Source organism: Erythranthe guttata, chromosome 6, assembly GCF_056151865.1.
Source record: "Erythranthe guttata isolate IM_541 chromosome 6, IM_541, whole genome shotgun sequence".
NCBI classification, from domain to species: domain Eukaryota; kingdom Viridiplantae; phylum Streptophyta; class Magnoliopsida; order Lamiales; family Phrymaceae; genus Erythranthe; species Erythranthe guttata.
The window spans coordinates 3,464,611-3,491,307 of NC_142538.1; the positions used below are offsets into that span (position 1 = coordinate 3,464,611).

Below are 26,697 nucleotides of genomic sequence, written 5' to 3' on the forward strand. Positions count from 1 at the left end.
CTAAATTTCTCTCGTGCTCATCTCTCCTTTATTAATTATTATGGACCCTTTACTCTTTACTGCACTTGTATTCTCTAACACCTACCTACACCCGACCCGACCCGACCCGATTCCTTCATCAATATCCAAACCGGAAAAAACCAGGTACACTCCTTATGTACTCTAGTTTCTCTCTCCTCTCTATATTTTTAACTGTATTTTCTGCTTATTGGAGATATTAATATTAAATGATACATTTCACTAAAAGCTTAAGCTTTTGGTTGAGATGGTCATTCAACATGGTATCAGAGCCAGGCCAAATGAAAGGTCCTGAGTTCGAATCCCACAGCCACCCATTTAAAATATTTCAAGTGCAAGGCTTCAAATGTAATTCGCCTGCACTTGAGGGGGCGTATTGGAGATATTAATATTAAATGATACATTTCACTAAAAGCTTAAGCTTTTGGTTGAGATGGTCATTCAACACTGCTAATTCACAGTACTATATTATTACTATTTCCACTACCAACACTGTCAAGATCTCACCAAAGGAGAGAGAGAGAGAATATATGAAGGACCTGACCCGAAAACCCTAGCCCGTACCAACTGAATCTGGTACTGAAAGTTGTGCTCATAAATTATTTCTATTTTATTATTTTTTGGCAGCTCAAATGTTTTTATGAAGCTTAGATCTCTGCTTCTTTTTTTATTATCCTATCCAAAGTGTTGTTGTTTGTGTGTGTCTGAATTAATAAATCTTTTTTCTGCAGTTTTATTCATAGATCGGTCTTGACTTTAGGTTATATATATAAGAAAGTCGAAGGAGATAAGAATTTAGATTTATCTGTAAGAAAAGGCTAAGCTTTTATTACAGATCCAGCAATGGAGATTTAAATTATAACTTGCGGTGTAGTTGGAGTAATTTATTTAAGGTTTTGTTTGTTCAACGAATCTTGGAAAGAGTGACGAAGAAGGGTTTGAATATTTGAATTGTAGTTTGTCGTCTTCTTTCTTGAGATTAAAGAGAATAGTTTATTAATTGTTGAAGAAGAAGAAGGAAAAAAGAAGAAAGCATTATGGCGAACAGATGGTGGGCAGGAAATGTGGTGATGAATCCGATGTCGTCGTCTCCGTCAGGCGGCGGCGGCGGCCCATCTCTCCACCTGAGAAATAACTCCGAGGATGAAAATGCTGCTTTGAACCATAACCTATCGAATAGCAGCGGGAGTAACCCTAACCAGAACCCTGACGATGGTGATAATTACGAGGAAGCTCACCAGAACCCAACCGGAGATATCGAGATCTCCGGGCCGTCGGGCGGCGGCTCCGGCCGCCGCCCCAGGGGCCGGCCCGCCGGATCGAAGAACAAGTCCAAGCCGCCCATCGTCATCACCAAGGACAGCCCCAACTCCCTCCGCAGCCACGTACTGGAAATCAGCAGCGGCAGCGACATCTCCGACAGCATCGCCACCTTCGCCCAGCGCCGCCACGTCGGAGTTTCCGTCCTCAGCGGAAGTGGGGTCGTGAGCAACGTGACCCTCCGGCAGCCGGCTGCCCCAGGTGGGGTGCTCAACCTCCACGGAAGATTCGAGATACTATCCTTATCTGGGGGATTCCTGCCTCCGCCGTCGCCAACGGGGGCTAGTGGGCTGACAGTGTATTTGGCCGGAGGCCAGGGTCAGATAGTCGGCGGAACGGTGGTCGGTGCACTGGTGGCATCTGGTCCGGTGATGGTCATCGCCGCTACGTTTACCAACGCCGCTTACGAGAGGCTGCCTCTGGAAGAAGATCCCGCGCCCGGAGAAGGAGTGCAGTCAAAGCCGCCGTTGACTTTATCGTCAGGAGCAAACACTACTGAAACCGCCGATGCATCTGGCTCTCTCAGCCGTGGTGGTTTGGCAGATAATCATCATTCGCCGGCGGCGTTGTATAATAATAATAATATAGCTCCAAACTTGCTTCCACCCATCAATGGCGGTGGCCTAATGGCGGCGCATGATGTGTTTTGGGCTCCACCGCCTCGTCTTCCTCCTCCGCCGTATTAACGCCGGAAAAAAAATGCTTACATTAATAACTTGTATTCATCTGTGGAAGTTGTTTAGGAATCATGAAAAAAACAAGGTTAGAATCTTAATTATCCATTAATATCTGCTCTTAATTAACTAATTAATTATATTCCTTGCATTGTAGATGGCTTCTCTAATATATATATATATATATATATATATATATATATATATATATATATATATATATATGATCAGTGTATAGGTTTTTGTTGCTCTGTGATTGAAACATAAACTAATGGTGCAAAACGATTAATTATTCATCATGTCATGTGTGTATTGATTAATTTTGATTGTCTGCAAATTAAATAATTAATTTTGTCTGTATTAATTAATTAATCATGCAAAGAATCAAATAGTTGAATATATATAATATATATATTATGAGAATGTTGTATTTGTACGTGGTTGATTTGTATATATTATGAGAATGTTATATTATTGCGTTGGTCATACATTAATCATGCAAACAATATTTAATTATTGATTAAGGTATCTGAAGAATTTTCCACTGGATAATCTCATGTTATATTTGAGTGTCAGAATTTAGCATATTATATAATGAATATGTTGGGTTTATTTGTATTAATTCATTATAATATAAAATTCAAATCATCAAATTTCAATTGAAGAATTAGTTTTTTATAAGTTTATTTTAACAATTTAAAAACAATTATATATTTGGAGCATCAATTCTTTTAAAAAATCCATCAACTTCAAATCATTTAATCTAATTAACACATCTTTAATTATAAATATTCGTCGCAGCCACGGCCGGCGGCCCAATGTTCCAAACTTCGAAAGCTCGATTCCACCCTCGAATCATAGTATTTTGAAACTTTACACATTCGATGTTTGTCCAGCATTCTTTACGCTCTCAATAGCTATTCTATGTAATATACAAAACGAAGATACAACAATCAAGAAACGTTATCTCCTATTTTAACCTCAATTTGATGTGGTTAAGGTTCATCGTATCCTTAGGGAAGGGAATCGTTTGGCATATGAAATTGCTCGTCTTTCATCAAGGTAGTCCGATACTATAATTCATTTTGAGTTACGTCATTAATGGAAATTCTATTTTCTTCGAACAAACAATGCATATTCCACCAAATAACGTCCATTTTCAAATACATTTATTAATTATTTTATTATGTATTTTGACATTTCAATTTAGAATCCACAAAATTCGTGCATTTTAATTATTATTTTCCATATATAATATTGCTTAATATTTATAATATAATATTATTTATATATTGCGGATGAATATTCAAGCAATCAACCCCTCATTTGTCCAAATTAATTACATATTTATATTATTTCAACACATAATATAATTTCTTAATCTAGCATAACCTAAAAAAAACATTCTTACTAATATACAAAAATTATAACATAAATTAAACCAAACATTGTGACTTATAAAAGAATTATTGAAAGCAATTAAATCATATTCAATCGTGTATTCCTGACTTAAATCATAATTTTTTATTCAATCATTTTTTCAAATGATTATGTTAAATACGTTTTATAACTTTTTTATAAATATATATTAATTTACGAAGTTTCTTATTACCATTAATTAATAATTACAAATTTAGGGGTTAAAGTATAAGTTCTGAATATATCACTTTATTTTAATAGAAATCATAAAATACAGGGACTAAATTGAAATATATGAAAACTTAAGTGATCCCAATCACATTTGTGTTCTTGCAATCAGAACTAATATAAAATTGTTGCGTCACCAGCCCTAATCGATTTCCGCCGCCACGAAGAGCACAGTTACACCACGAACACCGCCACAACCCGTTCGACTATTCTAGTCCGTCTGTCCCGTCCGATAAATCACCGCCGCGGTGCGCGTGAGCCGCATATATTGCCGTTCCGGCGGAAAAATCGTTTCTTTTAGATTCCGGTATATGCCGGAACTTTGTCGCGGTGGTCTACGTTCCGGTTTCACTAACACCGTTCCGGCCGCTATAGGCTTCTTTTTATTTTACTGAGCAGTCATTGTGTTTGTCAGAGAGTGTTAACAAGACAGAGCAATGGCTGCTGCTTGTGAAATTACAGCAGCAGAGTTCTTACGAGTATGTTCTTTTACCCTCTCTCAATATCATATGTTTTTTATTTTGCGGAGTTGATTGCTAAATCTCTCTATTTTTTGTGTTTACAGGGATCCCATAGGCAAAAGCTAGTTTTGCCTAGGCATTCGTCAAGGCAAACAAACAGTTTGCTCTGGGGTAAAATACCAACAAAAAATCCTTCAATAAGAATTTCTCGTGGAAAGATTGGATGCAGACCTCATTCTATAGGGAAGATCAATGCAGTGGTCTCAAGGGATGTAGTCAATCCCGTAAGCGAGGACTCTCGGATGGGCAGGAAAGTTGCTGATAAGGTCATGCATTTTTATCGAATCCCGTTGATTCAACAAAGTGCAACAACGGAGCTTCTCAAATTGGTTCAGACCAAAGTCTCAAACCAAATAATCGGTTTGAAGACCGAGCAGTGTTTCAACATCGGGCTAGACGGAGACCTTCCGAACGAGAAACTAGCTGTGCTTAAATGGCTTTTGGGAGAAACATACGAGCCCGATAATCTGGGAACTGAGAGTTTTCTCGATGCAGATGCAAAAGACAGTTCGACTCCTGTAATTGTCGAAGTTGGCCCGCGGTTGTCTTTCACCACTGCTTGGTCTTCAAATGCGGTATCAATTTGCCGAGCATGTGGGTTGACCGAAGTCAGTAGGTTGGAACGATCAAGGAGGTACTTGTTGTACGTCACTGCTGGAAGTGCGCCGTTGTCGAACACTCAAATAAGCGAGTTTGCTGAGTTGGTGCATGACAGGATGACTGAGTGTGTTTATACTCAGAAGCTCACATCTTTCGAAATGAATGTGGTACCTGAGGAGGTCAGATATATACCTGTCATGGAGAAGGGTCGGGAGGCTTTGGAGGAAATAAACGTCAAAATGGGTTTGGCTTTTGACGAACAGGATTTGCAGTACTACACAAAGCTCTTCAGGGATGATATAAAACGAAACCCAACAAATGTTGAGTTATTTGATATTGCCCAGTCTAACAGTGAGCACAGCAGGCATTGGTTTTTCACTGGGAAAATTATTATAGATGGTCAGCCGGTGGACGGTACTCTTATGCAAATTGTTAAAAACACGTTACGAGCGAATCCTAACAACTCTGTTATTGGTTTCAAGGACAATTCCAGTGCGATCAAAGGGTTTCCTGCAAATCAATTACGGCCAGTCCAACCAGGTTCATCATGCCCATTAGACATGACTGTTCGTGATCTAGATATCTTATTTACAGCGGAGACTCACAACTTCCCTTGCGCCGTGGCCCCGTACCCGGGTGCCGAGACTGGTGCTGGAGGCAGGATTAGAGATACACATGCCACTGGAAGGGGATCGTATGTTGTGGCATCTACAGCTGGATACTGTGTTGGAAATCTCAATATCGAAGGTTCGTATGCACCGTGGGAGGATGCAACATTTACATATCCTCCAAACTTGGCTCCACCCCTTCAGATTCTCATTGATGCTAGCAATGGTGCATCGGACTATGGCAACAAATTTGGGGAGCCTTTGATTCAGGGTTACACAAGGACTTTTGGAATGAGGCTGCCAAGCGGGGAAAGGCGGGAGTGGTTGAAGCCAATCATGTTCAGTGCAGGTATTGGTCAGATTGATCATACCCATATAACGAAAGGCGAACCTGAAATTGGGATGTTAGTTGTGAAGATCGGAGGGCCGGCATATCGTATAGGAATGGGCGGTGGCGCTGCATCTAGCATGGTTAGTGGCCAAAACGACGCCCAGCTGGATTTCAATGCTGTGCAGCGTGGAGATGCGGAGATGGCACAAAAGTTGTACCGAGTTGTGCGTGCTTGTGTTGAAATGGGAGAAAAGAATCCTATCATTAGTATTCACGATCAGGGTGCTGGTGGAAACTGTAACGTTGTCAAGGAAATAATATATCCAGAGGGTGCTACTATTGATATCAGGAAAATTGTAGTTGGTGATTACACTATGTCAATCCTGGAGATATGGGGAGCAGAGTACCAGGAGCAAGATGCTATTCTGGTGAAGCCCGAAAGTCGCAACTTTTTGCAGTCCATCTGTGAAAGAGAGAGACTCTCAATGGCTGTTATTGGAACAATTAGTGGTGAAGGGCGGATTGTTTTGGTGGATAGTTTAGCTATAGAGAAATGCAACTCAAAAGGACTGCCTACTCCACCACCTGCGGTCGACCTTGAGCTCGAAAAGGTGCTTGGAGACATGCCTCAAAAAACTTTTGAATTCCACCGCACAGTTAATGCGAGAGAGCCACTCGATATTGCTCCTAGTATATCTGTTATGGATTCCTTGAAAAGAGTCCTGAGACTTCCTTCTGTCGCCTCAAAACGGTTTTTGACTACAAAAGTTGATAGGTGTGTGACAGGTCTTGTAGCACAGCAGCAAACTGTGGGTCCCCTGCAAATTACACTTGCTGATGTCGCTGTGATTGCTCAAAGCTATACTGGCATTACTGGCGGTGCATGCTCGATTGGGGAGCAGCCAATCAAAGGTCTTTTGGATCCCAAAGCTATGGCAAGGCTGGCTTTAGGAGAAGCTCTTACGAATCTTGTTTGGGCTAAGGTGACTTCTCTTGCTGATATTAAGGCTAGTGGCAATTGGATGTATGCAGCCAAACTTGACGGGGAAGGGGCAGCCATGTACGATGCTGCCATTGCACTTTCAGAAGCTATGATTGAACTTGGTATTGCTATAGATGGGGGGAAAGATAGTCTTTCGATGGCAGCCCGTGCATCCGGAGAAGTTGTCAAGGCTCCTGGAAATCTCGTAATCAGTGCTTATGTCACTTGTCCAGATATAACTAAAACCGTGACCCCAGACTTGAAGCTTGGTGATGATGGTGTTCTCCTTCACATTGATTTGGCAAAAGGAAAGCGGCGGCTTGGTGGATCTGCTCTTGCTCAGGTTTTCGATCAAATTGGGGATGAGTGTCCTGATCTCGATGATGTCTCCTATCTTGGAAAAGTTTTCAACTCGGTGCAACATTTAATTGATTTGGAGCTCATTTCAGCTGGTCATGATATCAGCGATGGAGGATTGTTAGTGACTGTACTTGAGATGGCATTTGCAGGGAACTGTGGCATTAACTTGAATTTGACTTCTAAGGAGAACTGTAGTGCTTCACATATGCTCTTTGCAGAGGAACTTGGCCTTGTTCTGGAGGTCAGTAAAAAGAATCTTGATGTGATCTCTGGAAATCTTTCCGATGCTGGAGTATCTGCTGAGATAATTGGTGAGGTGACCGCCTCACCGACAGTTGAACTGAAGATTGATGGTACGGTCCATATGAATGAAGGGACATCAGTACTCAGGGACCTGTGGGAAGAAACCAGCTTTCAGCTGGAAAAATTACAAAGACTGGCATCTTGTGTGGAGCTAGAGAAAGAAGGTTTGAGAAGTCGCCGTGAACCTTCATGGAAGCTGTCCTTCACTCCAACACCTACTGATGAGAAATACATGACCGCGACTTCAAAACCAAAGGTTGCAGTCATTCGTGAAGAAGGAAGCAACGGGGACAGAGAAATGTCTGCTGCTTTCTTTGCCGCTGGTTTCGAGCCGTGGGATGTTGCAATGTCCGACCTTCTCACCGGAGCAGTCTCGTTGCAAGAATTCCGAGGCATTGTATTTGTTGGAGGGTTCAGCTACGCGGATGTTCTCGACTCCGCAAAAGGCTGGGCAGCTTCGGTACGGTTTAACAAGCCTCTCCTGAAACAATTTCAAGAGTTTTACGAACGGCCAGACACTTTCAGTTTAGGGGTTTGCAACGGCTGTCAGCTTATGGCTCTCTTAGGGTGGGTCCCGGGTCCTGAAGTTGGAGGGGTTCTTGGGGAGAAAGGTGATCCATCACAGCCGAGGTTCATCCACAATGAATCTGGTAGATTCGAGTGCCGTTTCACGAGCGTTAAAATTGAAGAGTCACCTGCTCTGATGTTCAAAGGAATGGAAGGGAGTACGTTGGGTGTGTGGGCCGCCCATGGAGAGGGAAGGGCTTATTTCCCCGATGATAATGTTGGTGGCAGTATTATGAAGTCGAAGTTGGCTCCTGTGAGATATTGTGATGATGATGGGAATCCTACAGAAGTCTATCCATTCAATCTCAACGGTTCACCGCTAGGCGTGGCGGCGATTTGTTCTCCAGATGGTAGGCATCTTGCTATGATGCCGCATCCAGAACGGTGCTTCTTGATGTGGCAGTACCCTTGGTATCCCAAGGACTGGAACGTTGAGAAGAAAGGCCCCAGCCCTTGGTTGCGCATGTTCCAAAATGCTAGGGAGTGGTGTTCGTGAGGTTCGTTTTTGTTTTAATGTGGAAATTGCTGTTACTTTTAATTTAGTGAATGGAATACCTGCTATTCTTATGTGGTTCGATTATAAATACAATGCAGTAGTAAACTCCTGTTTTATTTCATAAAAATTTACCTCAAGTCAGTTTCTGTGCTAACGTTTTAATTATTTTCTTTCAGAATTTGTGGTTCATCGGACGAGTATTGAGGGGAGCATGTAGGAGGCTCTGAGTCCAACTCTTAGCATTTTGAATTTCCTTACATATTTTGGTTAGAGTGTATTTCGCAATAGAGTATTTAGTACTTTTGATCATTTATCATGGAAACATCTTATGTATTTTTATTTTCTTTCCGAAATTGGGAACGTAATTTTGGTTTACACCTGGTTGTATTATTGAATGATTTGATTTTGATGTTTGGGATTCAATCAGAGTTGAATTTATGAAGAAATTTGTTGAATCTGTTGGTTCGACCTTTAAATCTGGTTTCGTTAGATTATACAATACAAGTTCTATATTTGTTCGCCAGGTTGAACTATTCGGTTATGCCTTCTTTGCATGGATAATGTTCAAACCAAGACAAGTTTTTTTTAGGGATTGATATCAGGTGATAATTCGAACAAGACAAATCGTAAGTGTCCGAAAAATCTCCTTAAATGGTTTACTTAATTTTGTCTTCTTTCAGATGCTCGAACGAAATTATGAACATCCTATGACAGTCAATGCATGTGCATAAATTAAATCATAAGCCATGAAGTCCGAATTAAACACGAGCTATAACACTTGCATCTTTACAGAGTAGAGGGGAGCCAAACAGAGGCTTAATACATAAAAGAAGCAGAGAAACGGAGTTACGAGAATGAAAAGGTAATCGCAAAATCGGAAATCAGGGGTGCTGCAAAATTTGGTTCCTGCTATTACTTCATCTACTATGAGTGCATATAATAGTAGTCCTGGCTCAGCTCTTCAAGCAGATAATAGTCTTGGTTCAGTTCTTCGAGTAGCATCTCGAATATACTTGAATTGAGGAACCCTTCGGAAACCTCATCCACAGTCTGCAATCCCGCGTGGCAGAAGCTTCCGGATGCTTCCGGATGTAGAATCGGCAGACTCTGTTGATTACTGCAGTTGCTTCCTATTTCAGATTGTGCAGCGAAGTAAGGGTTACTGGTCTCGTAAGGAGCAATGTTGACTCCAATATTAGCTATTTGGTTTCCGAGTATTTCTATCTCCTCCTCGAGGCTGGCCACCTATCAAGGTACGTTTTTTTTCTCTCGTTTTTATCAAGAAAGCTAATAAATATGAATATATTTTTGTAGAAAAAAATGACTAAAATACCCTTCCCGCTAAAATGGTAGATAATACCTGTTGTTGTAGAGAATAGATATGAGCAACGCAACCGTAAACGGGTTCTTGAATACGAGCAAGTGCCTCGTATGATATTGTTATGGCAGCATCGTTCCTGCTGTGCACCGGCAGGTGAGACAATAGCTTCGACACATTGCTTGCACCGAATATCCTGTGCACAGCTGCAAAGTGATTCGCTGCTTGCTCATAGCAGAAATAAGGTGCGAAAATGCATTCGTTAGTGCACCTTCTCCTTAGGAATTTGCATGCTCCACACGACGAGCTAACTCCAGTCATTGTCTCGAGCTTTTTCGTTTACCCTGTTTTGGCTAATCCTAAAGTTTTATGACAAAAATCTGTGTTTAGTGTAGGAATATGCATGCTCGAGTAATCGATATCCTGGCTTTATAATGCCCTTTTCATTATGGCTGAAAGACATACTTAACTTTTATTAGAAAGTAAAGTGTTTTGGGTCTCCTTTGTGGCCAACAATTTCATTTTACAAATTGGGTGCACTTTCTTTCCTCATTTGTGCTTTGGAAATTGCTTTAAATTTATCCGTTTCGACTCGTACAAAAACCCAATCAGGGCCATGACACACACACACACTAATGGAAACGGAGCGAATATTGCTGATTGATAGTTTATACAAATGTTTTTATTTTAATTTATTTTGGGGGGGCCTATGTAAGTAGGCAAGTACAATAGTGATTAGTCTACTTATTATCTCTTGATAATTCAATAATGAAGTAAAGTGATTATGCTTTTCCCAGGAAAAAATATGAGGTGTCCCGTGGTACTTTCTTTCACTGTTCGTATTTCGACCGTGCGTGTACCAATGGGAAATGATGAAAGTGAAAGTTGTTTTATGTTCCGCCCATTATCGATTAGTTTATCGTTAATACCACAGTTAGTATCGGTCCCCACGTCGAAATTTCGATTAAGCAGTCTTCTTGTGTTACTGACTGTGCTATGAACATCGAATATGCAGATACTTTAGATGGTTTTTTTAGCCCGACGGTTTATTGTTTGGGGAGTTTAAGGATGTCTTAATTCTTGAATTTTCGATATTAACGATGCGATTAAGAATGGTTTTTTTTGTATTGTTTATGGCAGCAGGTAGCCCTTTTTCCCCAGGAATGGAAGTAGGCAGGATGACTCACATCTCCAATTTGTCTGGGCACGTAAGTTTTATTCTCCATTATCTTACATGCATAATTTAATCTTCAAAATCTGTCACATTCATAAAACATACTATATAATATAAATTACATGCATGTATGTATGTAATATACAAATATGTATATATATTTAAGTGCTTGAGCTACAGTTTGTGAGTTATGGTTCAGTGCTCTAAAAGAGACAACTAGGAGACAAAATGGTATTCTTTTCATATGAAAAATTCTAACTTTCGGTCTTGTCTAAGGCTTAAAGTTTTTTTTTTTTTTTTTTTTTTATTTTGTTTTTGGATCGAAATACGTAGAACGGAAGAACAATGTTGTGGATATATGGGGGATGAGGAGGTGGAGGAGCCTCTCTAAATGCTACATCTGATCAAATATATTATATTGTTTAGTTATAGACCGTAGACCGACGTACAAAATACATGTGAATGCGTGTAAAATAAATATTTATCAATACACGTGCATGGTGAAAAACACGACGAAGTTCATCGGTCGTAACATCAAACAAAACCGCTTGTTGGCACATGTAAGATAAATCCGTCTTTCCAGTGTTTGTTACCCTTTGACGTTAGAATTGTATTAAAAATAAAAATAGTGTACAGTGTACACTGAAATCATCAATGGATTGTCGATCAGTCCTAACTGCATAGTCCTCTAGTTTCTTGGCAACGAGTCGACTCAAACCAGACCCGTTTAGCAGACCTGATGGAATGATGGGCCTAGACTCACTAACCAGCAGAATTCGACCCATACCCGGCCCATTAAGCCGATCTGAATACATGTTGGGCCTCACTTAGACTCTATCTTGGACTGAATTTATGGGTAATTGGGTTGTTAAGTTAAGTAATTTTCTTTAATTGCTTTATAATATGCATCAAATATATTATAGAGTGATTCATTATTTGTGGCAAATACCCAATCCGCTAAATCATTTTGGCCAACAATTAATTGTAAGATTACTATAATTTGCATCAAATACTATATAGTTTGATTAATTTAAGATTTTCAGATATTATCCAAATATATAATAGCTACTGACACAGTTACAAATCCTCAAGATAAAATAAAATTGTCATTAATTCTTACAAATGTGAATAATTCAAAACAAAAACTATATATATATATATATATATATATATATATATATATATATATATGCAACTCAGATAGCCCAAGAAAACTAAAATTAAAACAAATAAAAATAAAAATAAATATACAGATTAATTATGGAAGTCTTTTCCCATCTCTATCTTTTCCAGGCATCATAAATGTGGACATCTTTTAATTTCCTAAGCTATTTATATATTATTACAAAGAAAAGGAAAAAGCTAGAAGAAAACCCCAATAATGCATGCAAGAAGCCAACACAAAAACCAAAATGAGGACAAATAACTATAGTTATCATAATTAAAATCCATAAAATAATAAGATAAAGTTGGGGAAAATTACAGTTTTCATCCCTTAAGTTTGCATCAATTTCACATTTGGACCAACTTGTTCATAAAAAAACACATTTGGTGCTTTTTTGTCAATTTACCATTAGTACATCAGTTAAGGCAGTGATGGACACACGTTAATTGATTCCGTTAGTTTTAACGAAAAAATGACTAAAAATGTAATTTATGAAACACGAGGGACTAAATGTGTTTTTTGTAAACATGAAGGACCAAATGTAGAATAATTGAAAACTGTATTTTTTCTGATAAAGTTGCAAATAAAATTGAAATCAAGAAAAAAAAAGAAAAAGAAAAAGAAAAAAAGGCCTATCCAGAGTCCTGAAGTTAATAGTCTTGTATTTATGCCAAGAACACAAATTGGGCCTATAATTCCACAAGGGATGTGTGCTTGTGACCCAATACCTATATATGTGGTAATTCATCTAATATATTATTTATTTATTTTATTTTATTTATATCGAAGAAAGAAAGTAATATGATCTGAAATATAAGTGGAGTAGAAATGAGCAAAAATAATAACCTCAGGAACCTTATAGAAGAAACGATGAAATTACCAATATCTGATCGCCACGTGTCAGATGGGCAATCTTGATTGTGTGGCCGACGAATATCCAAACCCCAATCCACTCACCCCCTTCAAACTTGTATTTGTGTGTATGCACACTCCATCTTCTACTATAAGTTCCCTGTTGCTCCACTTCCACACCACCTCCACAGAACAGAAAACCCCCCACCGCAAACAAAATGGCCGCCGCCGTCTCCACCGCCGCAGCTGTCAACCGCGTCCCGGTACCCAGTTTTACTCTTACAAAAACATATAATAATTAATAATGAGATCGATTACATATTATATTTTTACCATTAATTCATATATATGTATGTGCAGTTGAACTTGAGTGGATCGGGAGTGGGAGTACCGAGCTCATCGTTTCTGGGCAGCAGCTTGAAGAAGGTGAACACCCACCAAACCAAATACGCCTCCGGCGGAAGCAGCTTTAAGGTAGTGGCGGCGATCGAAGACAGCAAGAAACAGACAGACAAGGACAAATGGAAGGGTCTGACCACCGACATCTCCGACGACCAGCAAGACATCGCCAGAGGTAAGGGCATGGTCGACTCTCTCTTCCAAGCCCCCACCGGTATGGGTACCCACGACGCCGTTCTCAACTCCTACGACTATATCAGCCAGGGCCTTAAACAGTACGCTATACGACGCCGTTTCTCTCTCTCTCTCTCTCTCTCTCTCTCTCTCTCTCTCTCTCTTTTAATTAAATTAAATAATTGATCGAGTGCAGATACGACTTCGACAACACGATGAGCGGTTTCTACATCGCCCCTGCTTTCATGGACAAGCTCATGGTCCACATCTCCAAGAACTTCATGAAGTTGCCCAACATCAAGGTTTTTTTTTTTTATTACATTAAATTACAAAAACCACCTCCATCTATTCGTAATTACCAAAAACCCCCTGAGTTTTTTTTTTTTTTTTTGTTATTTATAAATTAAGTAAAATTAAAATGTTATTAATAATTTTTAAACTACAACAGGTTCCACTTATCTTGGGTGTGTGGGGAGGAAAAGGACAGGGTAAATCATTCCAGTGTGAACTTGTTTTCGCCAAGATGGGAATTAAGTGAGTTTTATTTCATTTTAATTAATTAATTTCAATTAAACTAATTACTAATGAATAATGTTAATAAACACAGCCCAATCATGATGAGTGCCGGAGAGCTGGAAAGCGGGAACGCCGGAGAGCCGGCCAAGCTGATCAGGCAGAGGTACAGAGAGGCCGCCGACATCATCAAGAAGGGGAAGATGTGCTGCCTCTTCATCAACGATCTCGACGCCGGTGCCGGTCGCATGGGCGGGACCACTCAGTACACGGTCAACAACCAGATGGTCAACGCCACACTCATGAACATCGCCGATGCCCCGACGAACGTGCAGCTCCCGGGAATGTACAACAAGGAGGAGAACCCCCGCGTGCCGATCATCGTCACCGGTAACGATTTCTCCACGCTGTACGCGCCCCTCATCCGTGACGGGCGTATGGAGAAGTTCTACTGGGCCCCCACCCGCGAGGACCGTATCGGTGTCTGCCTCGGTATCTTCCGCACCGACAACATCGCCGACGAGGCCGTCGTCAGACTCGTCGACACCTTCCCCGGCCAATCCATCGGTAATTTTCATTTTTTCTTTTTTTTTTTCATATTAAATATCTGTGAGAATATATATAATTAATTTTATACAAACAAAAGAAATTTCAAAATCTTGCAAAAATAAGAGAAAATTTCCGATAATGACAAGGGTATTTTAGTAATTTTAATATATTATTTTATTTTCCTTATAATTTATGCATATTAATTTTATACAAACAAAGGAAATTTCAAAATCTAGCGAAAATCAGAGAAAATCTCCGATAATGACAAGGGTATTTTAGTTATTTCAATATATTATTTTATTTTCCTTATAATTTATGCATATTAATTTTATACAAACAAAAGAAATTTCAAAATCTAGCAAAAATTAGAGAAAATCTCCATTAATAACAAGGGTATTTTAGTAATTTTAATATATTATTTTATTTTCCTTATAATTGATGCATATTAAAATCTAGCAAAAATTAAAGAAAATCTCCACTAATGACAAGGGTATTTTAGTAATTTTGCTACATTAGTTTATTTTCGATATAATTTACGCATATCTATTTATAATTCCAAATCTGTACTTATCCATGAAACGTTTACGTTATTGGTAGATTTCTTCGGTGCATTGAGGGCAAGAGTGTACGACGACGAAGTGAGGAAGTGGATCTCAGAGATCGGAGTGGACAACATCGGAAAGAAGCTGGTTAACTCGAGGTCGGGCCCACCGAAATTCGAGCAGCCAAAGATGACAATCGAGAAGCTTCTAGAATACGGAAACATGCTTGTCCAGGAGCAAGACAATGTGAAGAGGGTCCAATTGGCCGAGACTTACTTGAAGGACGCCGCTCTCGGAGATGCTAACAAGGATTCCATTGATAGCGGAGCTTTCTACGGTTAGATTCTTTCTTGGCCCTTCACAATTGGAGGTTTGCATCCACGAATTCTATCGCAAATATTTTACGAAAAAAATATTAAATTTCCTAACTCGAATGCAATTAATATATATATTTTTTTTCTTTTGTGTTAATGTAGGGCAAGCAGCACAGCAAGTGAATCTTCCTGTGCCTGAAGGCTGCACTGACCCGAATGCAAAGAACTTCGACCCAACTGCAAGAAGTGACGACGGGACTTGCGTATACCCATTATAAGCTGTTTTCTTTTTTTTCTTTTTTTCTCTTATTTTTTTCGCCTTTTCTTCGTTGTGTTGTTTGTTTTTTGGTGAAAAAATGAGTTGATCCACAAAGTGTATTTCTATTTAATTGCCAATAATAACTTTGGTGTTGTTGTGGATTTTCCTTTGTCATGTGATTTTGTTTTGTATAATAAAACAATTTGCTATGTGTTTTTTTTTTTTTAACATTCTCCATGCTTTTGTGGAATATAAGTAAGTGTCCATAAAAAGCTGTAAAACTATACCAAGAATCAAGAACCTATTAAATCTATCGAACAGAGCTGAAATATTCATTCATAGTAGTAAAGAATTGTGGAAATCAGACAAACGATATATAATTACTTGGGGTTTTAGTCTAGACAAAGATTTACATGCACCTAAATTAATCCAAGTAGATAGGTCTATAAGTACTTAAGAGACTTTTTCAACAACGAACAGTCTTCCAAATTTGTTTGAATTTTTATCGAGCTTTTAAGGATACGTGTAGTGCTTGCTTTGATAAGCAATCAAGTAGAAAACGAATCAAACTCGAGTAACTTGATTTATTTTATCACAAAAAAAAAAAAAATCAATGAAGCTCGTGCCAAACTTCATAACTTATGTAATCAAATTGACGCTTTTAATTGTTTTCACGAATAGTGTATCGAATAGCCTAATTTGATTTTCATTTTCAACCCTACAACTATAACCTATATTTATATTAATACTTTAGTTCCCTAAGATCATATTTTGTTTCATTTTTCATCGAAAAGCTCTTCACCAGTTTATTTTGCCCTTATACCTCTTATTTGATTAAGAGAGAATTGGGGGTAAAAAAATGTTTCAATGAATATTCAACAGCAATTGTAATACAAGTTATACAACTATAACTATTGTTGTGCGTATGTTTATATGTACTTCTAAATGAGAATTAAGAAATAGTCTTGGTCATAAATTTGATTTGGGCTAAAGTGTTATATCTAATTAATTTGAGGGGTGAAAGTATTATAATGATAAAGTGTTGAGGGTAAAGTGGTATTTATCCTTTTTATCAAAGGAAAGCTCGGCCTTCGCTTCGCTCTCTTAAAACGAAGAGTACAACAAACGAAACCGTGTAATCTGATTTTTCTGCTTTTTCTTTCATCAATATATATTAGTCAACTTCTTCCTCTCGCCGATTCTAGAGTTAACACCACAAACACAAGATCCACACGCCGATATACATATACACACATACACACACACATATATATATATATATATATAGATTGATTGTAGGGCTATAGATTCTACAATATATATACTGATTGCAGAATGTCGCAATACACACAGCAATTCCTCAACAGCGTGCTCTCGCAGGGCGGTCCGGCGGCGCTGCCGTACGCGGAGGGCATGAAATGGCACATCCGGCAGCACCTACTTCACCTAATTGAAGCCTACGCTTCTCTCCAGCCGAAGACCGCCGTCTTCACCCACAACGACGGCCGCACCGTCAATCTCCTCCAGGCCGACGGCACCGTTCCGATGTCTTACCAGGGGGTCACCTACAACATCCCCGTCATCATCTGGTTGATGGAGTCCTACCCCCAGCACGCGCCTCTGGTCTTCGTCAACCCCACGCGCGATATGATCATCAAGCGCCCCCACCCCTTCGTCTCCCCCAACGGCATCGTCTCCATCCCGTACATCCATTCCTGGGTCTTCCCCTCATCCAATTTGGTCGAATTGGCTAGGAATTTGAGCCATTTTTTCGCCCGTGATCCCCCCTTGTATTCGCAGCGGAAACCCTCAAACCCTAACCCTAACCCTAGTCCCAGCCCAAATTCTGGTTACGGGAGTATGAATTCGGCGGTGGGATCAAACGCAGCTCGTCCGGCGATACCACCTAGGGTTTATTCGCCGACACCCACGCCGCCGCCCCCATACGGCAGCGGTAGAATAATGGAGGACCCAGCTGAAGTTTTCAAGAAAAATGCAATAGATAAGCTTGTGGGGAGTTTAAATGGTGACATCAGAGAGATGAGGAAGGGGAGGGAAGGGGAAGTGGAAGGTCTGTTCAATGCTCAGGCGGTGCTGAGGAAGCGTGACGAAGAATTGAGGAAAGGGTTGAAGGAAATGCAGGACGAAAAGGAAGCACTGGAGCAGCAGTTGCAAATGGTTCTGACGAATTCCGATGTTCTAGAAGTATGGTTGAGGGAGAACGAAGGGAAATTGGGAACTGCTGATGTCACTGCAGTTGACGTGGACCAGGCCTTTGAGCCGTGCGATGCACTGTCGAAGCAGATGCTGGATTGCACAGCCTCGGATTTGGCGGTGGAAGATACAATTTACGCGTTGGACAAGGCTGCTCAAGAAGGGGCGGTGCCTTTCGATCAGTACTTGAGGAATGTCAGACTTCTTGCGAGGGAGCAGTTTTTCCACCGGGCGACTGCTTCGAAGGTCAGGGCGGTTCAGATGCAAGCTCAGGTTGCTAATATGGCTTCGAGGGCCCCACCGCAATATGCATTCTCATGAGTTTGCCTCTTATCCGTGTGGGAGTAATTTCGTTCAGGTATGATATGGTGAAATTAACGGAGATTTGTTTACTCTCTTACTGATTTCTTCTTGTATACGTTTTTGCAAATTGTGTGGTATGGTGTGGTGTAGAAAACAGAATTTTGTCCATTGATTTGTATTAATATGATTGCACTTGGTATTTGCATTGTACACGCAATCTTGATTATCCGTTGGTTGTCTAGTTCTTAACTCTAAGGCATATAGACAGGTAAATTCTTTATTTGGATTTTGGTGTTCTGATCTTAATTTCTGTGTTTTAGTTTTTGAATACACTATTTTCGCTTTTTTGGAATGCTTGCTGATTCAAGGGGCAAAGCTAGCTCTGTTGAAGCTAGAACTAGAAGCCATACATTAGACTAATTGGATTTTATTCAAATTATTTTTGATTTATTATTTGTGTTTGACTGCTCAAATCTTGGAAAACAGCATGTCTAGATCATCATGTTGATGTGAAAATGAAGATTTATAGTTCTATAGTTCCTTGCATTAGGTTCTCTGTCCTACGCATTGAACCTGACACGTGCTAACTTGTATACTTACGAAGCTGATATACATGAACTTTGCAAAAGATAAAATTTAGATATATTAAGATTCAGGCAATCACTGACAGGTCCTGGTTTGTGCTTCCATGTAAAAAGATATTCCAGCAAGAAGCTGCATTACTTTGATGTGTGAAATATCTTAAATTAACATAGATAAGCTAGCGCAAATTTCATTTTCCACCGATTGGCTGGAAAAAGTAAGAGGAGTTTCATGTTTCTGGTGATGAATTTCGAATGCCTTTGAAGCTCGTCTTTCATTTCCGAAACGCTGCACCATAGAATGACACACAGAAGAGGTAACGTAGTTAACTGACAGAAAATTTCCGTTGCCCTTTTAGTGCCTTCTGAACTTGTGTGTTTTACTATGTCGAATTGTTCTCGAAAAAAGAGATTTCTTGGACATGGCAGTTGATGTCTTAACTTGATACGGGCCGCTGTTTCCTTTTTCCTCTTCTCCATATCAGTTTAACGTAAATGAAATTTCGGATATTGCAACTCATCAAGAATTCGAATATTCTGATTACACTGGCAAATTCACGAAAAACTACTACTGGAAGTAATTTTGGGAGAAAAAGATGCGTCTTTCTTGAGTTTTTTGTGTGTATATGTTTCCATAAGCGCAAGTAAATTTATATGTTTCTTACTCGGTATTTTGTTGTTTTCTTTGTACATCAGATTTTCTTTGTTATGGTGCTGTGATTATTTTGGTGGTGGAGGTGTTGATATTGGTGGCATAGTAGTACGTACGTAAACAGCAATCGAGTCGTATTTGATGAAGCCGATAAATTGATCAAGAAATGAGAGACCTTGTTGCAGTGCCCATGTAGAAACAGGGGTATTATTATGTTGATGCACAGTTTAAGCTTTAGAGAGGATGATAATATATATATACATATATATATTTGAAAATTTATTGCGAGTATTGTATTTCTGATTTACCAACCTAAATGATTGAAACTTATTCTTCTTACATGAGGCAAATGATTTTGTTTTTCTAGTTCTTTACATTACAATGAGAAAGAAACACTAAAATGGAGAGACCAAGTAACAATGAAAATTGTAATTATATTTTGATTATTCAGTTTAATATTTTCTCTACATCATCATATTAATAAACGGCCAATTACCGAAAACCTTCGACATCGAACATGTAACAACGTGACGAAGATCGAACAACAGGAAAACCAACCTCTTTCTAGTTGGACAGTGAAAAAAAAACACCTATACAATCTGTGAACATGGCAAAAACCGAAGAAGAAGAAGAATTAAGCTCTGTTGGTAGTTCTTTACCTGTGCCGAGTGCACAAGAGCTAGTGAGAAACGATGCACAAGACATACCCGCATAGTACATAAAAAGCCGATAAAAAGTTTCAATTTATTTCTTCTAGGAGTTGCTCCAATTTTATTTTAGTACGATCGAAAAATCAGAATTTCAAAAACTCAGATCAAAATTTCTCCAAACGGAATCAACGAAAATAAAAAATGTTTAAGAAAAAAAAATCATAAAAATCAAAACAAATAATCTTCAAATCAAAAAGAAGAAAAAAAGGTACCGTTCCGAAATTGAAATTTTATGGATCATATACATTGACTTCGAAAAATCATGTTTAAATTTCCACCACCGACAAAAGCCATCAATGATTCTAGGAATTTTTTCCACAACGAAAACCCGAGAAAACTACAAAAGAACAATGATTTGCTTCCAACAACTATTTTCAAAAGCAAAATTTCGGCATACTATGAATACGCAGAACATAAACCATACAATACGAAAACATCATATAATTTACGAAGGTTCTAACTGAATAAAGAAAAAAACATTTATGTATCATTACATTATAGGAAATTACCCTAAAAGACACACCACCACACACACAAAGGCTCCTCACATGGCAACTTTTTGTACAGTCACACTTTCTCTCCTTCTGTTTTTACACCCTCAAACTTTTACAGTCAAAACCTATCTCCTCTCAAGGGCTCTCGGCTATCAGGTACATTTACCATCTTAGCCTCCGTTAAACCTCGCTCTAAAGGTATATTATCCTTATCCTTACATACTAAAAATGTACAGTTTTAAATTAAATTAAATAAAGAAAAAAAGAAAAAAGTACAACCAACATGATTTTATTCTAACCGTTCCGACCTCCGTTCGAAAAAGAACCAGATGTCGCACATCCAGACTTTCTTTATAAAGAAAAGCCTGGGCTCGTACTATTCTCAGTTAGCTGTACAATTTTTCTGCCACCTATTGCCCGTTTATTAGGCAGAATACGACGAAAGGATGCTAATCCTCTTCTCTGCAAGTTATAAATCAAGAACCTCGTTAAATATCGTATTTTTTTAGGAGGAAAATAATAAAATGAAAGATTTTTTTTTTTTAAAGAATACCTCCTGCAGCGACGAGTTTCTCTACGCGGGCGACTATATGCTTCCCGTAGGTATATTTCTTGAGAGCATTTAAATGAACCTTTATTCGGTTAAGTAGGAGTTCAAGCTGCTGGTCGTCACAAGTTTCTAGAACCTTCTGTACAACGTAGTTTGCAAACTGGTCCTTCATCATTACCTGATTTCATATATTAAATAAATCAAGTGCCCCAAAAAAAATTAATTCAAATTAGAAAACAATTATTTAGACTGATTGATTGACTAACCTGAAGAGGCTCGTTTTCGTCAGTAGTACCAAGCATCTCAAATACTAGGGTTTGGCGTTCTTCAGCAGTTCCGAAAGATAAGCATTTCTCGATAACATTTGAAGCAAATTTCTGCTGACTCATCTCCACTATTTTACCGGTTAATTGGCTAATTATCGCAGAACGTTCATGAGGATTCCCATGTTCCAGCACATGCTGTCATAAAATTAGGAGATTTAGTGACTCAGCAAGATTATTTACGAGTCTATTTAAGGTTATGAATTTGTATGGCTGTTTATTATTTACATTGATTCGTAATCTTAAATAGACTCGTAAATATATTAATGACAGTTATGCCACCAAAATTACACATTCTTAGCCGTTTAACAAAAAACGCATGAAACACGTTTTACATGAGAAATACGAGTCTTTCATGTTAAATCATGCTTCGAACAAATAGTTCACGTTATCGTAGGTTTCACTAATTAAATGCAAAATCAATTCAAAAGTAGCAACTCCAAGCGAAACGAACATATTTTTTTAGTATGAACCTTTCTCTCTTAATTTATTTAAAATAAAATAAAAATCACGACGTAATCTTACAAGGGTTTGTTGCTAACCTGAATAACATAGTTTCCGTACTGATCTTGAGCCAACAAGATAACAGATTTCATAATCTCGTTCATCACAATACTCTGAGTTTTCGGACTATGGCAATGCTCCAGAACTCTCTGCAATTAAAAAATATATATTATATGAAAAAAAAAAATCACCTTTTAGAATCAAAGCAAATTCTTTCCCTCATCCACGATTATTATTATTTCAATAATAATAAAAGATAAAATCTTGAAACCTGTATCACACGACAACCATAAGGATGAGTAGACAAGGTCACGACTTGGTCGTAAAATATAGTGACAATAAATTGAATGGCTGCCTCGGGAACACGCTCAATACACTTCTGTATAACATGATTTCCGTTTTGATCACGCACACATCGCATGACATGGCCATCGAGCTCTGCCACCATTTTAGTCTGCTGATCCAGTTCGATAACTTCAATTGCCTGTACATATCCAAAAACAAAAGGACGGAACAGAGACCATTAAGCAGTCGTAACCTATGTTGTAAACTTAAGACATAAATCTCCTGAATTATTACAATGTTTATGAGATTAACGTAAACTTTTTCCTCTTTATACATTAGATCAGGATAAAGATACACATATTCAAACCAGATGACGATGCTGTGTATCAAAGTCGATTCATCTACATTTATCCGAATCAAGAAAATAAGAAAAGGGAATAAGAATCAAGTACGTATATCCGAGTCATATGAGTCGACAGTTTAAATTAGTTTTAGAAGGTTCGTGTTTGTTTCACGGAGTTATATACCTTCTGGATAACTCGGCACCCATACATTTGAAGGCTAAGGGTAAGGACATGTCCAATTAGCTGCTCAGCCAGCTGTCTAATTTGCGAAGCACTTCCGTGTTCGAAAAACTGAAATAAAAAACAATCATGAAAAATATATCCAAGAAAAAATAGGAAACTAAAACCTTTAAAAAAAATCGAGTCTTTAACAATTTCATTACCTTCTGGATCACATAGTTACCGAACACATCTGTCATAAGGGAGAGAGCCTGCGGCATGATTTCATGGAAAACCATGTTCTTCTCTTGCGTACTGGCAGTTTCAAGCTTCTGTTGTATAAAACGACTTCCGTACTGATCCGCACTGTAAACAAAAGTTTTGTTGATATTTAATAACTTTGTAAATTTGGTGACGTTTCATTACGAACAAGTCAAAAAATTCAATTAAAGAAAAATGAATACCTGAATTCAACAACATGGCCAGCAATCTCCGCCAGCTCAAAGCATCTCGTTTTATTCCCCTTAAACTCATCCAACAAAGAAGCTGCAAAATTTTCGTCCAATCCAATTTCCGAAGGCCACTGGCCCACGAAATTACCAGGCACAGTTCTCAAACTTGAAGGAAAATGCATCATCTGTTCCATGTGCCTAGCAGGCCCACCCGATCCAACAGGTGAGTTCGGGTAAACGGGGCGACCCATTGGGTTTCCTGAGTAAGAAAACCCGACCCCGTAGCCAGAGTTTCCATGGAAGCCATTGCTCAAGTTACTCGATTTCCCATAAGCCAGCCCGTATTGCGATTTCTGAAGCAAAGCTTCGACGTAAGCTTTCTGAAGTGCAAGAAACTCTCCTTGTGAATTCGCCACAAGAGATTCTCGGTTCAACGAGTATTCGTTCGACCTCAAATATTGGAGATAAGACGGATCCATAAGCCCCATTGGAAAAGCAGCATCCTCTTGAGCAGCAGCCAATAGATTCACGCCATGTGTCAGTCCTCCACCGCCACTCAACGCTCTCGATCCGTGAGAGTTCATACTCTCCACCAAAGGCTGGACCTGATTTCCGAGCATTAATGGTGACGCTGGATATCCGCCCAAGCCATAGTTGGACAGTGAAGAAGTTGGGCTCGAGAAATTGAGGTACTGAGCTGGCGGTGTGGATGGACCATTCGAATTCTCGTTCAGATAAGGATGCTGCTTTACGGGGTTTTTATTTCTTGGAAAGTGAGATAGGTTATGTTGAGCAGCATCGATTTCATTTTTCGGGTGTTTCCTTTCATCTGCCAGGCTGTCAATCGAAAGGCTCAAGCCGGACAGAGAGGCGACGAGGTCCGAAGCAACACTTGCAGAAGGAATACGAGGGCTTGGAGATCTTCCTACAGCATGAGGGTCGGGTGTGTTGTTTCTTGATAGAGAAGCGCCCATGGCAGAAGCGTAATTTTGAGGCACCGAGTGTCTAGAAATAGACGTTGCATTGCCTATGTCATCCTGCATTGGAAATTGGATTTCGTGATTTGTATCCCCGAAAAAAAAGGCGTAGAATCAATAAAGCGAAAAGATTCGTCACAAGCAAAGCGTAATGAAGAGAGGTAATAAATGTTCAAAAACGACACGCGTACGTAGAATATATCAGCACGGCTATTGGTCGAGTATTTATTGATGTATCTACCGTTATGACAAGACAATGATTCTTTTACAAATATAGCGAATGCAATAAAGTATACCCCTTCAAGAATTGTACGATTGTGAAAACTAACGATATCCATTCTTGAATGACATGAAACAGTTGCTTGTGTATCAATGATAGAATCGATAACAAATATACGCATAAAAAAATCGTAAACATATATCCAACTTTCTAAGGAAGAGAGCAAATCAAGTAACAAGAACACATTTAAAACTCAACATATATCAACCCTCAATCTAACACATCAACAAATAAAAATAAAAAAAATCCCAACTCGATTTTCTACCTGAACCATATTGGCAATGCTTTTACGGTGAGTCCCCAATCCCAACCCGGGCAATCCGATCAATCCATCTCCACTCCATTCCTTCGCCTGCATTACATGCTCTTCTTTCGAACCACCCAAATCCGGCTGCATTGAGAACAGAGACTCCCCACCACCACCTCCGCTCCCACCATCACCGCCGCGACTAATTTTCCTCCTATCCCCAATCGCGGACCCGCCACGGCCCCCGCTCGGGCCCTGCAGATGCCGTCCGGAGCGCCAGTCCTCCTTCAAGAGGAGCGGCGGAGGGAGGCGGGGGTTCATGTTGACATTTTGGTAGTAATAAGAGCTGTACGCCGGATCAGACCTAAGCTCCTCCTCAGAAACATTGCCGCCAAGAAAACCGGAGCTCAAAGATCTCTGGACTATAGGAGGGGCGGAGCCGCTGCGGAGGAGGCTGAGCTCCCTATCACGATCACTCGCCTCTTGCTCGGTTGCTCTCTCCCTAAGCAGCCTCCCCAGTTCTTCGTTGTAATTGTTGCTGCTCTCCCGGCCGAGAACCGATCGCACACCCATCTCCGATATCATCTCCGAGTAGCTCTCGGTAATCATATCATATACAGAAAAAAAATCAACAAGTACACAAGATTCTTCGAAACAATTGGGAAGGAAAAAAAAAACGAAAACCCAGAACGTATATCACAAGAAAAATTAGACCCTTTTATCTCGAATTAAGCTAGACAGAGCTTTTAAAGGAATAAAGGTTTCATAAAAACAGAAACAAAATAAAAACCCAATCTTTATGAACGAGCCCAGAATATTTTTTAATTGCCAAATTAAAAATAAAAAATATCTAGAAGAAATCTTGTTGTTTTCCTTTTGCCATACGGATACGGAGTGTGTTGTGTTTCCTGTATTCAATTCATTGAGATTGATGTTTGGGTTTGGTGAGAGAAAAGGATCGGAGTGAGAGTGAGTGAAAGTACGAGGAGGAGTGAAGTCATTCTTATAGGGGGAAGGCAGAGACTGAGACGGAGGGTTTTAGAGAGAGAAGTGAGGAGCGAGAAGAGTGTGAAAGAAATGGGGGACGGGAGTGATAAGCATGAACGATGATGAATGAAGGCCGTCCGATGAAGCGAGTTAACGGACGCGATCAAAAGTTAAAAGAAAAGGGTTTTGATTTGATTTTCCTTTTTCTTCTCTTAGAGTGGACTTTGTCCCTTGCTTTAGTTACTGTAAAAGTTTCTAGGGTTTTTTTGCAGTTCTTGCTAATGGTGGAATTACCTGAATTTTTTTTTTTTTTTTTTAATTGATATATCTATTTTGGGTTTAAATTTAATAATTGAATTGCAATAATAGAAAATTAATCAGATTTCTGAAATTTTGGTCTTATTATTATAATATTTTTCTTTTTTAATACGTTAATCTGTAAAAAAATAAAAATAATATATTTTCTGGTTATGGATAATTTAATTTACGCAAGCCTGATTTTTTTGTAACGATATATAGTAGAAAATAAAATATCTTTGCTGAATCACATTCATATATAAATAAATAAAAATAATAGGAAAATATCAAATGTGGAAATTATATTTCTAAACCGAAAATGAGAAGATGGTATTTGAAGAAAAATAATAATAATAATAGTATCTTAAAAAATAAAATTCTGACACTGAATCTGAGAAAATTAAATGTGTTTCTATTTAATTATTTAGTTTATTTATTTACACATAAAAAATAAATACCATTACTCCAAATTTTAGGTTAACCGCAAAAGGGAGTGCATGGGCCGAAAACATTGCGAAAGTGGACCTGAGCCCAATACTCATATTTCCACTCCCATAGCAAGGAATCTAAACCAATATTGGGCTAAACCTCGTCCGGTCTAGTCCTAGAAACAAGACCTAGGCCCGACTCTAGGATGGAACAAGGGGTGGTA

General features: G+C 39.0%; 6 protein-coding genes across 7 annotated transcripts; 4 read left to right on the plus strand and 2 right to left on the minus strand.

Annotated features, from left to right (window-relative positions):
- LOC105977353 (AT-hook motif nuclear-localized protein 15) lies at positions 1 to 2,168 on the plus strand. Its single transcript, XM_013002653.2, has 2 exons — positions 1 to 144; positions 480 to 2,168. The coding sequence occupies exon 2, from the start codon at positions 1,056 to 1,058 to the stop codon at positions 2,022 to 2,024; it is 969 nt and encodes a 322-aa protein (XP_012858107.1). The 5' UTR covers positions 1 to 144; positions 480 to 1,055; the 3' UTR covers positions 2,025 to 2,168.
- Positions 2,169 to 3,697: 1,529 nt separating this feature from the next.
- Positions 3,698 to 8,903, plus strand: PUR4 (purine biosynthesis 4). Its single transcript, XM_013002830.2, has 3 exons — positions 3,698 to 4,138; positions 4,225 to 8,428; positions 8,604 to 8,903. The coding sequence occupies exons 1-2, from the start codon at positions 4,097 to 4,099 to the stop codon at positions 8,425 to 8,427; spliced, it is 4,245 nt and encodes a 1,414-aa protein (XP_012858284.2). The 5' UTR covers positions 3,698 to 4,096; the 3' UTR covers position 8,428; positions 8,604 to 8,903.
- Positions 8,904 to 9,282: 379 nt separating this feature from the next.
- On the minus strand, positions 9,283 to 10,129 carry LOC105977524 (LOB domain-containing protein 33). Its single transcript, XM_013002831.2, has 2 exons — positions 9,788 to 10,129; positions 9,283 to 9,672 (listed from the first exon to the last, which is right to left on the minus strand). Exons 1-2 carry the CDS (start codon positions 10,064 to 10,066, stop codon positions 9,352 to 9,354), a joined length of 600 nt encoding a protein of 199 aa, XP_012858285.1. The 5' UTR covers positions 10,067 to 10,129; the 3' UTR covers positions 9,283 to 9,351.
- A 2,988-nt stretch (positions 10,130 to 13,117) lies between these two features.
- Positions 13,118 to 15,895, plus strand: RCA (rubisco activase). 2 transcript variants are annotated; one of them, XM_013002810.2, is made up of 7 exons: positions 13,118 to 13,199; positions 13,297 to 13,610; positions 13,706 to 13,811; positions 13,958 to 14,043; positions 14,117 to 14,589; positions 15,169 to 15,483; positions 15,590 to 15,895. In XM_013002810.2, exons 1-6 carry the CDS (start codon positions 13,155 to 13,157, stop codon positions 15,453 to 15,455), a joined length of 1,311 nt encoding a protein of 436 aa, XP_012858264.1. In that variant the 5' UTR covers positions 13,118 to 13,154; the 3' UTR covers positions 15,456 to 15,483; positions 15,590 to 15,895. The 2 variants fall into 2 exon arrangements, with proteins under 2 accessions (XP_012858264.1, XP_012858263.1); XM_013002809.2 differs by having other exon boundaries at positions 15,169 to 15,450.
- A 912-nt stretch (positions 15,896 to 16,807) lies between these two features.
- Positions 16,808 to 19,775, plus strand: LOC105977816 (protein ELC-like). The gene is made up of 2 exons (XM_013003197.2): positions 16,808 to 18,258; positions 19,481 to 19,775. The coding sequence occupies exon 1, from the start codon at positions 17,022 to 17,024 to the stop codon at positions 18,219 to 18,221; it is 1,200 nt and encodes a 399-aa protein (XP_012858651.2). The 5' UTR covers positions 16,808 to 17,021; the 3' UTR covers positions 18,222 to 18,258; positions 19,481 to 19,775.
- An 815-nt stretch (positions 19,776 to 20,590) lies between these two features.
- LOC105977662 (pumilio homolog 1) lies at positions 20,591 to 26,043 on the minus strand. Its single transcript, XM_013003000.2, has 9 exons — positions 24,780 to 26,043; positions 23,270 to 24,294; positions 23,030 to 23,171; positions 22,830 to 22,937; positions 22,289 to 22,501; positions 22,056 to 22,166; positions 21,457 to 21,651; positions 21,194 to 21,368; positions 20,591 to 21,102 (listed from the first exon to the last, which is right to left on the minus strand). The coding sequence occupies exons 1-9, from the start codon at positions 25,368 to 25,370 to the stop codon at positions 21,065 to 21,067; spliced, it is 2,598 nt and encodes an 865-aa protein (XP_012858454.2). The 5' UTR covers positions 25,371 to 26,043; the 3' UTR covers positions 20,591 to 21,064.
- Between the last annotated feature and the right edge of the window lie 654 nt (positions 26,044 to 26,697).

What these genes read in the sequence shown, in the direction of transcription:
- LOC105977662 (XM_013003000.2), bottom strand. Translation starts at nt 25,370, where the DNA reads ATGATTACCGAGAGCTACTCGGAGATGATATCGGAGATGGGTGTGCGA. An exon ending in GCATTGCCAATATGGTTCAG is followed by an intron (nt 24,295 to 24,779) that starts GTAGAAAATCGA and finishes TTTCCAATGCAG; the next exon opens with GATGACATAGGCAATGCAAC. An exon ending in ACGGAAACTATGTTATTCAG is followed by an intron (nt 21,652 to 22,055) that starts GTTAGCAACAAA and finishes ATTTTATGACAG; the next exon opens with CATGTGCTGGAACATGGGAA.
- LOC105977353 (XM_013002653.2), top strand. Translation starts at nt 1,056, where the DNA reads ATGGCGAACAGATGGTGGGCAGGAAATGTGGTGATGAATCCGATGTCG.
- RCA (XM_013002809.2), top strand. Translation starts at nt 13,155, where the DNA reads ATGGCCGCCGCCGTCTCCACCGCCGCAGCTGTCAACCGCGTCCCG. An exon ending in CAGCTGTCAACCGCGTCCCG is followed by an intron (nt 13,200 to 13,296) that starts GTACCCAGTTTT and finishes ATGTATGTGCAG; the next exon opens with TTGAACTTGAGTGGATCGGG. An exon ending in TGATAGCGGAGCTTTCTACG is followed by an intron (nt 15,451 to 15,589) that starts GTTAGATTCTTT and finishes GTGTTAATGTAG; the next exon opens with GGCAAGCAGCACAGCAAGTG.
- LOC105977524 (XM_013002831.2), bottom strand. Translation starts at nt 10,066, where the DNA reads ATGACTGGAGTTAGCTCGTCGTGTGGAGCATGCAAATTCCTAAGGAGA. An exon ending in TCTATTCTCTACAACAACAG is followed by an intron (nt 9,673 to 9,787) that starts GTATTATCTACC and finishes GTACCTTGATAG; the next exon opens with GTGGCCAGCCTCGAGGAGGA.
- PUR4 (XM_013002830.2), top strand. Translation starts at nt 4,097, where the DNA reads ATGGCTGCTGCTTGTGAAATTACAGCAGCAGAGTTCTTACGA. An exon ending in CAGCAGCAGAGTTCTTACGA is followed by an intron (nt 4,139 to 4,224) that starts GTATGTTCTTTT and finishes TTGTGTTTACAG; the next exon opens with GGATCCCATAGGCAAAAGCT.
- LOC105977816 (XM_013003197.2), top strand. Translation starts at nt 17,022, where the DNA reads ATGTCGCAATACACACAGCAATTCCTCAACAGCGTGCTCTCGCAGGGC.